The sequence below is a fragment of the Mus pahari genome, chromosome 5 (genome assembly GCF_900095145.1).
Source record: "Mus pahari chromosome 5, PAHARI_EIJ_v1.1, whole genome shotgun sequence".
In the NCBI taxonomy this organism is placed as follows: Eukaryota; Metazoa; Chordata; class Mammalia; order Rodentia; family Muridae; genus Mus; species Mus pahari.
The window spans coordinates 85735151-85748205 of record NC_034594.1 but is presented as its reverse complement, the minus strand read 5'-3'; the positions used below and the strand labels follow the sequence as shown (position 1 = coordinate 85748205).

Genomic DNA, 13055 nt, shown 5'->3' with positions numbered 1-13055 from the left:
TAACCGACTGTAACTCCATTTCCAAGGAATCTAAAACCTTTATACCAATTCACATAAAAAAAATATTAAAAAAAAAAAAAAAAAAAAGGAGTTAAAAATTTTAACCAAACCTCTACAAAGTTGAGAAGAATGGCAAGGTAAAACATCATTCTGTAGTTTGGATATTACATGCACCATTCACTCCTCTTTAATTTCCCTTCAGTAAAGAACAGTTCTAGGGATTTCAACCAGTTATAGCATTATCCAATTGCAATATTAGGCACCTCCATATTGTCATGATGAGGCAACCCAGTAGGACTGGGATACAAAAGCAGGCAAAACCATTTCTTTTCTAATCAAACACACAGAATGGGTGGATCCAGATGGATCAAATGGGTGGAGCTGGGAGAAGCACTGGAAGAGATCAGGAGATAACATGGAAGGAGAAAAAGATCTGTTTTAACCGAAAGGAAAAACAATGGGAGAGCATTGATTCCAAGCTCTGGTTTTCCCCTGCACCTAGAATTATAAACTTTATATCCGCATAGTTACTGCATGCATTTATGCCTATGTTACCATCTAATTTTTCTTCTGCCTGATGCATAAGGAAATATTGCCATTTTGTACATTATTTGAATATTATTTTAGTTACATTAATTTCCTAAATACAGAGTTTTAAATCTACTATCATCTTGACATATGCCTGACATATATTTGTTAATGTGTTTTGTCACTAATCTATTTTGAAAATTCCACACAACTTTCATATTATAATATACCTTACTAATTAATTATATCTACCTTATATTTGAGTAGAAATTATTAAGTTATAGTTACAAAAATATTTTTTTCATTTCCTCTTTGCTAAACTTCATCAATTATACCTCATAGAACCAACATGGTCAATAATGTATTCTCATAAATGAATCAAAAAGTTACATTTTAAGCATTTGTAAATATGATAAATTATATAAATGTTTAGTTAATCAGAATATTTAAATTATTTAATAAATGCATGTACAAACATATTTGCTATATATGTGCTTATAAACTTGCTCATAAACTTTGAGGTTGCATGTGGGTAGTTGGGGGCACTTATGTCAGTGTTAGAGAGAAAGCAACCCTGAGCATCATTACTAATGATCCATCCAGCTTGGTATTTGAAACAGGGTCTCTCCTTGACCTGGGCCTTACTGAATAGAACAAATTGAATACCCATCAAACCCAGAAATCTTTCTGTGAACCTCCCAGAGTTGGAATTAAAAGTGTGTACTCCCAGTTTTTGCCGTGAATCCTGATTGAACTCAGATCCTACTGATTTCATGGCAAGCAATTTACTGATGGAACTTTTTTCTTTTGTTTTGTTTTGTTTTGTTTTGTTTTGTTTTGTTTGGTCTAGTCTCTAAATGTAAAGTTTTGATGCTGATTATGCTCTGTGGCAATATGAAAATTGTTCTTTGATTTTATTATCATTTATATAACATAACTCTTAGTGTTAATTAAATGAAATGTTTTATCTCATTGAAATCAATCATTTTCGGTTAAATAATTTGCATGTGTGCATAATATTCATGCTTCTTGATACTGGAGTAGAAATCATCTACAGCAAAACAGTAGGTACATTATGTAGTCTCAAAAAATACCCAATTTGCATATACCCAATTAGCATATCTAATGATAAATTACACATTAGATAGAAGTATGACACTATGTCAAACACCTAAAACCAGTTTTAGTAAACACCATTAATTGGAAGAGGAAACATGTCAACTTCTCATAAACAGCCCTCTGCCCACAAACTTCATTATCATTGTTGTTGGTATTCTTGGCAAGAAGCACTGTGAAGTCATGGAACAGAATACACCTGCTATGTTACAGACATGCAACCAATGTACTGACATTTGCAAACTACAATTACCAACAATGCTCTTGTTTTCAGTTTGAATTTAATTAAAGGCTGAAGTCACATGTCCCAAATGATTAGGGTCTGAATTGTGAGGCTGTAAATATAACACATAAAAAAATATTTATCTGTACAACCCTACCCCCAGTGTAATAGCACCAATAAAATAGTTGAATGAATAAAACAAGACAAAACATGTAGGTTAAAATGTCTATATGCTATAAGTTCTGCATGGATCTGCATTAGGCTTTCTGCATATAGGCTGTGTTTCTTTAGCTTGAAATTATTATTGGACTTCTAAGAGTGCAAGTTTGGTGTCTCTGAATTTTTGACTGCTCATGAGACATTTTTCTCCATACTAGGTTGCCTTGTCCATCCTTAATACATGGGTGTGTACCTAGTCATTGCCTTTCATTATGCCAAAATTTGGTTGATATCATTGGATGGTCTGCTCTTTTATGAAGGAGAATTAGAGAGCAGTGGATCTGATTGAGTGGATCAGAGGAGGGGACAAAAGGGAACCACTGATATGCATGTATTATCTTAGCTTTAACCTTCAATAATAAAACTAACAAGGATAACTTTTATAGACACGTTGTCCTACCTTACAGTCTCATTTAAAAATTTTTATTTATACACATGGATTACATACTGGCTAAGGAAAGTGGTATTGAATAAATACTATACAAATTGTATAGTATAATTTTTGGCATGAAGGTAAATGAAGAATTTACATTTTGTTCTGTAATGAAGAGATGATGAAAGACTTTACAGGAGGAGACTTTCTATTGTTTTCCTATTTCTCTATTGATATACTTCTTTGAAAACAACTTGGGTTGTGATGTACATGTGAAAGGTTTCAAAAGGATTGGTGGTGGTGGCTTTGGATACTCAGCGAGATAATGGGCCAGTAGCCCTGTGCTGAGTTACACAGCTGCTAGCAGCCTTCTGATAACAAAAGTGGAAATCAGGGGACATTAACTATAGTCAAAGTAGAGTTTATTGTTCTTTTTTGTTTGTTTGTTTGTTTGTTTGTTTGTTTTATGCAGTTCAAGCTGAGAGATAAATAGCGAGAGAGGAGATGGAGGGAGAGCTGGAAGAATATACAGTGAAATACATTTTTTAAAAAAATAGTAACTTGTTAGAGATTATTGTAATCATAATTTCAAAGAAGTGAGTATTGTTAAAAGGAAAATACACAAGCCATTTATTAAAGGCAATGAGAGCTGTAAATCAGTGTAAAATGTAAAAATATAAAATGACAAAAATAAAGCTTTTTCCAAACCTACCAATTGGGTAAATGAAGATTGAAGGAAGCTATTATGTCATTGGTTTTCTTCCTTTCTGACCACCCCTACACATAGAACAGTATTATTTTCAGATATTTATTGCAAAACCAGCATGCTCCTTACTTACCTACAGGAGACATCTCAGGAACTCCTGCTGTGTATGGACCATCTAGAAATTTGGGTTCATTGTCATTGATATCCTGAATTTTGATAACAAACTCTGATTCGGGCTCCACAGGCTTGTTGGTGAGTCTGTCCAGAGCTTGGGCCCTCAGTGTATAATAGGCCTGCTCCTCCCGGTCCAGTCTCTTGGTAGCATGGATATCACCAGTGTTCTCATCAATAATGAAAATTGAACTTGCCCCTTCGCCTGACAAGATGTACTTGATGGAACCATCTCCTTTATCAACATCAGAGTGGAGCTGGTGAAAAATTCATGTGAGATGAGATTAACTTACAAGAGAGTCAGCAATATAAACTTATGTAAAAATCACTCTCATATCACAGCTGTAAGAAATTTCATTGTTTTTGGAAAGATGAGCTGAGTGCTGATTGTGCTAAGAAGCCAGAATATACAATGTGAAATCCAGCACTGAGAACAAGTAGATTTTATTTCTTTTTGCACATAGTCTCATTTCTAAACATATCTTCATGCCATTCCTAAATTTACATATATTATATTAAATACATATGCATGCATATACTTGATTTGACTTTCATGCTATGACATTTTTCTTCAGGACATTTGTAAATTTAGTTCTGAGATAGTAATTAATTTGCATATATGTATGTATGTATGTATGTATGTATGTATGTATGCTTCACTCTCTTAGAAACTCTCTCTCCTACCTCCCCAGCCTGTTCCCATTCACAGTCCTCTCTTTGATTAATCAGCAGAGATGAAAATCCAATCTTTTAATTGTTCAGTATTTTACAGTTTGAACCTGAAAAACTATTGCTCAGGAAAGTAGGGATTTTTAAATCAATATGTGCATGGGATTCAACTCAAGAGTTCCAGAAATACCAAGAATTCAATAGATTTGCATGATTAACCCTAGCTTCAGCAACAGGCTAGCATTTTCTGATTTCTATTTCATATCTGAAACTGGCCATGCTGTATGTTAGGGCATAATGTTGAACAGAGGAACCTTGGGAAATAAACAGAAATAATCACGTAATTTCCTGAACCTGAAAAACATGCGATCCGATCCACCATTCACCAACTGCTCAAAGCTTGGAACTATTGTTTTCTAGGACTTTGGTTAATAACACAAAAAGTCAATTTATCAAATAATGAAAATTTTCATTGCCCTACACTGCTACATTTGCATTTTTCAAAGATAACTTGTTAAAAATACTAAAATTTGGAAAGCACTTAAGATGTTGTCAGCAAAGCATATTCATCTATTTGTGATGTGGAGGATTCAGGTTCTGCTATTTATAATTTTGCAAGTGATACTTTTTACAGCTGTGATTCAGGCTTTTAAATACCTAATTTATCATTTGTTTTCTGAATAAATAGCACAAAAAGGCATTTCTGACATGAGTTATATATGTATGTGATTGTGGTATATTATTTTATTTTTGGTATGTGTGTGTCATGGAGGTATATTCATGAATCATGAGTATTATCATTCTACAAGAAAAATAAATCTCCTAATTATCTCAAAAATACAGAAATTACTGATATGCACATAAGTATATTATGTATATGTAATAATGTACATATATATGAATTGTTATAATTGAATCAAATAACCCTTAAGTATCATCTTTTTAATATTTTTACCTCAGTATCTCATTCATGTTTATAAATTTTTGCTAATCATATCAACTGTTGCAGGCAAAGACTGAGAACATTATTTATCAAGGCAAAAATCACTCTTTACAGCAAGAGAATGCTGAAAACTTACTGGTTTGTGTGAGTACTAAGTCTATAATATTTAGACACCGATGCTTCCTCTTGGATAGGAACTGTGACCTTATGCAGGAGGACATGCAAAATTAGCGCAAAGAACATTTTGGGAAAGGGAGGTACGTCTGACTACCTCCTGAATACTCTGAATAGCTGAAGTTCAGTGTTTCAGTATTGCTCTCCTGAATTCATTTTGTGACTCATAAAAACATGTTTCAACTAATCTTATTTGAGCATCATTGAGATGGGACTTTTGGAACTGCCTGTGGTGTGCAAAGCTGTCAACCTAACATTGATTATCATATGAAGATGTCCAAAGTAGATCCCACAAAATTTTCTTCAAGTCTGCATATATCTGTCATGGCATTAAATAACCATAATCACATTACATACATATACACAACAGAATTTTTCCCTTACATAAATCTAATTGCTGTTTATATTAGCTAAGATTTATAAATCATTTCTTTAGAAGGCAGGGCTTAAAAAGAAAAGCCAGTCATGGGTAGAAGCTGACAGCCTTGTGTTCTGCTTAAGACAGTTTTCTCTTACAGACCAAATCAAAGTCTTTTATTTGCATATAAATTTAACTATTCATCCCGGATTCTATTTTGATTATCCCACTAATCAGCATTTTATTACCTTAGTTCTCTGTTTCTTAAAAAAGGAAACAAGAATGTTTTTAAACATAGTAATTGAATTCCTTTATAAGCACAGACAATTAACTAGCTGTGTGGTATCCTATCTTGAAATCACCATTTTGACCAGACCTGGGCCTAAACTTAGTTTGTCCTAGGTTGACATTTAACTCAAGAATCTCCCTACCTTTATATCTTTCTGAAAAGTTGCCTTATTATTATAGCTGCTTTGGTATTTCAGGTCTGTGAAGTCCCTCATACAATTCATATTGCATTCCTATATTTTTCATAGTCTAGAACGTATATATTTTTGAACTCATGTTTTTGGAGTTCTTTTTCACAGCCTTAAGGTCTGTCCTGAAAGTCAGAGCAGTCACAACTTTTGTTGAGGAAAACAGGTACACACTCAGCTCCTGGATTCATGCACTATCATAATCTTAAGAGGTAGAGAATTTTGTTTTGTTATTCTCCCTTAAGAAAAAGAATCATCAGTGTAGGATAAAAAGATTGCATTACAAATACAAATTATATTCTCAATTTTTTGTTTGTTTTTTTTGTTTTTGTTTTTGTTTTTCGAGACAAGGTTTCTCTGTGTAGACCTGGCTGTCCTGTAACTCACTCTGTAGACCAGGCTGGCCTTGAACTCAGAAATCCACCTGCTGGGAATAAAAGCGTGCACCACCATGCCCTGCCATTTTTATTTTTTTAATTTTTAATGTGTGTGTCTATGTATGTCTGAGTGTATGTGTGTGCATGTAAATCTTTATTTAAGTGCAAGTGGCTATGGAGGCTAGAAGCATGCTCTGGATAGCCAGGTGCTCTATATAAAATAATTTATGCACCACTTTATATTGGATATTGGAGCATGGAACCAAATATGAGACCTCAGTAAGAACAGCATGTGCCCTTAAGTGTTAATCAAACCCAGGTCAGCAAATGTCATTCTGCCATACTTAATTTGACAAATACCTGTGTAGTAACACACATACATACACACACAGACACACACAATGGTTTACTTTTGTGTGTTTGTTTATTTTTGTACATGCGTATTTCTCTGTCAACAGCTATTGTAATTTAAAAGATTTTTTATATTTTAAAGTTCTGTACATTTAAAATCTGCGTGCATATAATAAACATTAATTGGACTTGGAGTTTATTAACAGCAAAAAACAAAAAGAGACATGTAGTTTAAAGGGTGATGGAGTAGAGCTGGTGGGAAGTGATAGTGGATAGATATTATAAAGGAACATGTTCTAAAATGTATTTTAACATATATTGTGGGCCCATTATCTCTTAAAGAGAATTACTCTTCCTTCTCAAGTTGCATAATGCTACATGGTAGAGACAAGTAAATATTTTTAAGTTTCAGTGTTTTAACATTTTACTTAAATTGCTATGAATACACTCATTCTTCCCTTGATCTCATACTGTCATATATTTATATATCACTTTCTATGCTGTTATAATTAACTATCAAATATGAATTTTCTTGGATAAGTAATAGTTATGTAACTCCTTTTGTTAAATTCATGTTTAATTTTGACAAGAACGAGAAGTGATGAAGACTAAAACTTATTGCTGATATAGGGTCACATCTCACCCTTGATCAGAAAGATTCATTGTGACAGATTTCCAGGATAAGCCATCATCTAGAAGAGATTTTCTATTGTCCCTCTGCTCTTGACTGACTTATTAATAGAGTGTCACTTGAACTATTTATGTTCTACTCATAGTTTTTAGGGAGACAGTCTTTCTGAGAAAATATCTTTTGATGGATCAATTCAAACTGAATATAACATTTATTGCATTGATTATCTTCATCTCCAGTTGAATTTTCAAAAATGTTCATTAGCCTTCCAGTCTTAGTCTCTGGCCAGAGCAGATGTTGGGAGATGGCTTCCCACCCAGTTTCACAACATCCAGAGGAAGCTCGAATCCCCTGTGCTCTAACATATCCAGCATCAAAGGAGAGGAGGCCACAACTTCTGTACTAACACCAGGGGTAACTGGGATTGCTCAGGATACAGGGACACAAGAACCTCACCGTAGCCAGTTGCACAGGTTATTTCCTGTCTGAGCCTGTGCCCTGAGCAGACCTCTTACACTGGTACCACATACAGTCCCACAACACCCAGAGAAAGGCAGCTCCCAGGTGCACTAACACATCCAGGATCACAGTCCCATAACAACAAGAGGAAGCTTCACTCCCAGGAAACTAATACAACAGAATCTCAGGAGGTTGAGCACACCAGGATTTCAGGATTCCAGAGGCAGCTTGACTTCCAGGAGTTCTGAGATAACCAGGATCTCGGGATCCCATGATTCCAAAATCACAGGATCAGAGAGAGGCCTGCAATTTGCGGAGAACTGATACAACCAGAATCACAAGAAGGACAGGATCCAGTCAGAGAAAGCAAGGCAGGTAGCACCAGAGATAACCAGATGGTGAGAGGCAAGTGCAAGAGCATAGGCAACAAAAACCAAGGCTACTTGGAATCATCAGAACCCAGTTCTCCCACCACAGCAAGTCCTGGATACCCCATCTCACCAGGAAAAGCAAGATTCAGATTAAAAACCTTTTCTCATGATGATGATAGAGGACTTTAAGAAGGACATAAATAACTCCAAAGAGAAATTCAGAAGAACACAGGCAAAGAAGTAGAAGCCATTGAAGAGGAAACAAAACAAATCCCTTAGAGAATTACAGGAAAACACAATCAAACGGGTGAAGGAATTGAATAAAGCCATTCAGAATCTAATAGTGGAAATAGTAACAATAAAGAAATCACAAATGGAGGCAACCCTGAAGATAGGAAACCTAGGAAAGGGTTCAGGGGTTATAGATGCAAGCATCATCAACAGAATACACGGGATAAAAGAGAGAATCTCAGGGGCAGAAGATACCATAGAAAACATTGACACAACAGTCAAAGAAAATGCAAAATGCAAAAGGTTCATAAACTGAAACATCCAGGAAATTCAAGATAGGATTAGAAGAACAAACGCAAGGATAACAGGTATAGAAGAGAATGAAGATTCCCATCTCAAAGGGCCAGTAAATATCTTCAACAAATTTATAGATGAAAAGGTCCCTAATTTAAAGAAAGAGATGCCCATGACTATACAAGAAGTCTACAGAACTCCAAATAGACTGGACCAGGAAAGAAATACCTCCCATCACATAATAGTCAAAATACAAAATGCACAAAACAACAACAACAAAAGACTATTAAAAGCAGTAAGGGGAAAAGATCAAGTAACATATAAAGACATGTCTAAAAGAATTACAGGAGACTTCTCACAAGAGACTATAAAAACCAGAATATCCTGGACGGATGTCATACAGACTCTAAAGAGAACACATATGCCAGCCCAGGCTACTATACCCAGTACATCTCTGAAGAACAATAGATGAAGAAAAGATGATATTCCATGAGAAAAAAAAAATTTGACAATATCTTTCCACAAAGCCAGCCCTACAAAGTTTAATAACTGGAAAACTCCAACACAAGGAGGGGAACAACACCCTAGAAAAAACAAGAAAGAAATCTTCCAAAATGCCCAAAAGAAGATGGCCACATAAACAGAATTCCACCTATAAGAACAAAAATAACAGAAAGCAATAATCTCTTCTCCTTACTATCTCTTAACATGAATGGACTCAATTCCCCAATAAAAAGACATAGACTAACATACTGGATACCTAAACAGAACTCAACATTTTGCTGCACACAGGAAACACACCTCAGTGACAAAGACAAACATGACCTCAGAGTAAAAGACTGGAAAACAATTTTCTAAGCAAATGGTTCCCCCCCCCCCAAAAAAAAGAAACAAGCTGGAGTAGCCATTCTAATATCTAATAAAACCGAATTTCAACTGAATGTTTAAAAAAAAAAAAATAAGGGAGACACTTCATAATCGTAAAAGGCAAAATCAACCAAGATGAACTCTCAATTCTGAAAATCTGTGCTCCAAATGTAAGGGAACCCACATTCATAAGAGAAACTTTACTAAGGCTCAAAGCACATAATGCATACATACAATAATACAATAATAGTGGGAGACTTCAGCACCACACTCTCATCAATGGACAGATCGCAGATACAGAAACTAAACAGAGACACATTTTAACTAACAGAATTTATTAAACCAATGGATTTAACTGATATGTATAGAACATTTCATCCTAAAACAAAAGAATATACCTTCTTCTCAGCATCTCATGGTACCTTTTCTAAAACTGACCATATAATTGGTCACAAAACAGGTCTCAACAGATGAAAGACTGAAATAATCCCATGCATCCTATCAGATCATTATGGACTAAGGCTGGTCTTCAATAACAAGAAAAACAATGGAAAACCTACATACACATGAAAGCTAAACAAGGCTCTACTCAGTGATGACTTAGTCAATGAAGAAGTAAGGAAAGAAATTAAAGACTTTTTTAGAATATAATAAAAATGAAGGCACAACATACCAAAACTTATGGGACACAATGAAAGCAGTGCTAAGAGAAAAACTCATAAGCCCTGAGTGCCTCCAAAAAGAAACTGGAGAGAGCATATACTAGCAGCTGGACATCCACCTGAAAGCTCTAGAACAAAAAGAAGCAAATACACCTAAGAGGAATAGATGACAGGAAATAATCAAATTCAGGGCTGAAATCAACCAAATAGAAATAAAAAGAACTATACAAAGAATCAACAAAAACAGAAGCTTGAGAAAATGAATGATATAGATAAACTCTTATCCAGACTAACTAAAAGGTACAAGACAGTATCCAAATTAACAAAATCAGAAATTAAAAAGGAAGCTATAACAACAGAAAATGAGTAAATTCAAAATATCATCACATGCTACTACAAAAACCTATACTCAACAAAATTGGGAATTCTATATGAAATGGACAATTTTCTAGACAGATACCTGTAGGACCATGAAAGGCAGCCTAGTTTCTGGTTGAGCTAGGTTGGAAACCCCAGTGATCCTGCAGGAGATAATCCTACAAGTATGATAGGTGTTTTGCCATATTCTGGACACCAGACTTCTGAAAGGAGGCCGCAGTTCTGCCATCAGTCACATAAGGGCAATGCCCCAAGACCCTACACAGATAGAGGACGAAACCTACGCTCACATAGCCTCAAAATAGATGTCAATTATAATGAAGTAACTAAAGGCCTGGAAGCTTAGCCAATAACTTCCCTTTCCCGGACATTCTACCCTGCAAAAGGAATTTTACCTCAGGCCAGCCCTGAGATAGTGGGGTATGGTTTTATTAATCTCTATTCCCTCAGCCATGACAATAAGTGCCTGAAAATCATGGACTGCCTGTTTGAGATCTGCTGTGGGGAGCAATGGAGCAGGTCTTTACCTAAAGAAATGGCCATCTAGTCTCCTGCAAGAGGCCTCTCAGCCCTTCCAGCTATAGCCCTCTACAAAGCCAAGCCTCCTGCAGAACAAGCCAAGGAGCCCCCACCACTTTTCCCCTTCGACCCTGAGCTAGATTCAGCCATCAGGCCCCAACTCTGTTCTCAGCTCCTCTGCAGCATTCAGTGGCACCTGAGTTGCCCAGGAGCCTGAGAACCAGATGTCCTGGCTTCCACACAGTTCCAGGGACACCACTTTGGTTCCAACAGTCTTGGCAGACTTCAGACTGAGCTCCCAAATCCCTGAGGCAATTTCACATAAACCAATACACTACCCGCCAGCACCTGCTTGTGGTAAGCACAGTCAAAACTTCCCGTGTTCCAAATTGTGGATGCTTCAGTCCTTCTTAGAAATGGGAACAAAATACTCATGAGAAGAAGTACACAAACAAATTGTGGAGCAGAGACTGAAGGAAAGGCCATCCAGAGTCTGCCCCATCTGAGAATCCATCCCATATACATTCACCAATCCCAGAACATAGTTCCCCAGTGGAGGTGTTACAGAAATGATGGAAGGAGCTGAGGGGGTATGTAACTCCAAAGGAAAAACAACAATATCAACCAACAAGACCCCCTGATCTCCAAGGGACTAAACAACCAACTAAAGAATACACATGGAGGGACCCTTGGCTCCAGCTGCATATGTAGCAGAGGAGCGCCTTTTGGGGCATCAATGGGAAGAGAGGCCTTTAGTTCTCTGAAGGCTCCATGCCACAGTGTATGGGAATGTCAGAGCAGGGAGCTGGGAATGGAAGTTTTGGGAATATCCTCATAGAAGCAATGGGAGATGGGTAGGATGGGGGTTTTCTGGTTGGTAGACTGGGAAAGGACTTAACATTTGAAATGTAAATAAAGAAAATATTCAATGAAGAAATCAGAAAAAGTATTCATTAAGTATGCTTATTTCTCAACATCTATGTATTTCCACATTTCCCTGACAGGGAGCTCAGTTTCTCTCTTCATTCTCTCCCAAGCCTTACCTTTCACTCACTTTACCAAGGTACATTCTTCTACAAAAGTTTTTTGAGACAGCACCTGTTGCATGAACATAACTAGTATTGTCCATCAATTTAGGGCATGTCTTTCAATTCACTGTAACTAATTCAAGACAAGTTTGTTGCTTTAGGGCCCATTTTTACTTAAGCTCCATAATTCTGTTACTGTAAAATTTCTATATTAACTAAGATCTTTTTTCAAAACACTCGATTTCGATTTCTTTTCTCCTCTCTCTCTCTCTCTCTCTCTCTCTCTCTCTCTCTCTCTCTCTCTTTCTAGACAGGGTTTCTCTGTATAGCTTGACTGTCCTAGAACTCACTTTTGTAGACCAGGCTGGTCTCGAACTCAGAAATCTGCCTGCCTCTGCCTCCCAAGGGCTAGGACTAAAGATGTGCACTACCACCTCCTGGCTATACTTTTAATAATAGCATATTAACACAATATTTAATAAGTTGATAATCTATTTTTCAAAATGTCAGAATTGTTTAATTCCTTGTTATATTAAGGCTTAATGACAATAGGAAATGCAAATCAAATGAAATTGAGTTTAAAATTTTTTAATGTTTTGTATGTCTTTGGATAATATATTCTCTATGTAATTCATCCATTTTCTTATTTGCCATTTATTTTGTAAGTTAGAATTACAAACCTGATCTAAAACTATTTTTATAATGTGACAGGCCTGATAAATATTACAAGTCCATGTTAATTGGTTTAATTAAAATATCAACTGTAAATGATAAACATTTCTCAAAGAAAATTGAAATCGAAGAGATGTTAATATTTTGGTCAACTTGGCTTTCTTTCATAATCTTTTTAATCTGAGCACTTGTGATTTTATTTTAAGAAGTGTGTCTTCTGATAAGCGGATATTAGCCCAGAAACTTGGAATATCCAAGA

General features: G+C 35.9%; 1 protein-coding gene across 6 annotated transcripts in view; it reads right to left on the bottom strand.

Annotated features, from left to right (window-relative positions):
• Cdh7 (cadherin 7) overlaps window positions 1-13055 on the bottom strand; it is a 152761-nt gene that overhangs the window by 88183 nt on the left and 51523 nt on the right. For all 6 annotated transcript variants that reach the window (XM_021197642.2, XM_029539124.1, XM_021197640.2 and 3 more), the window contains one exon: window positions 3299-3593. In XM_021197642.2, the coding sequence (XP_021053301.2) occupies window positions 3299-3593 (295 nt within the window). The remainder of the gene's footprint in view (window positions 1-3298; window positions 3594-13055) is intronic.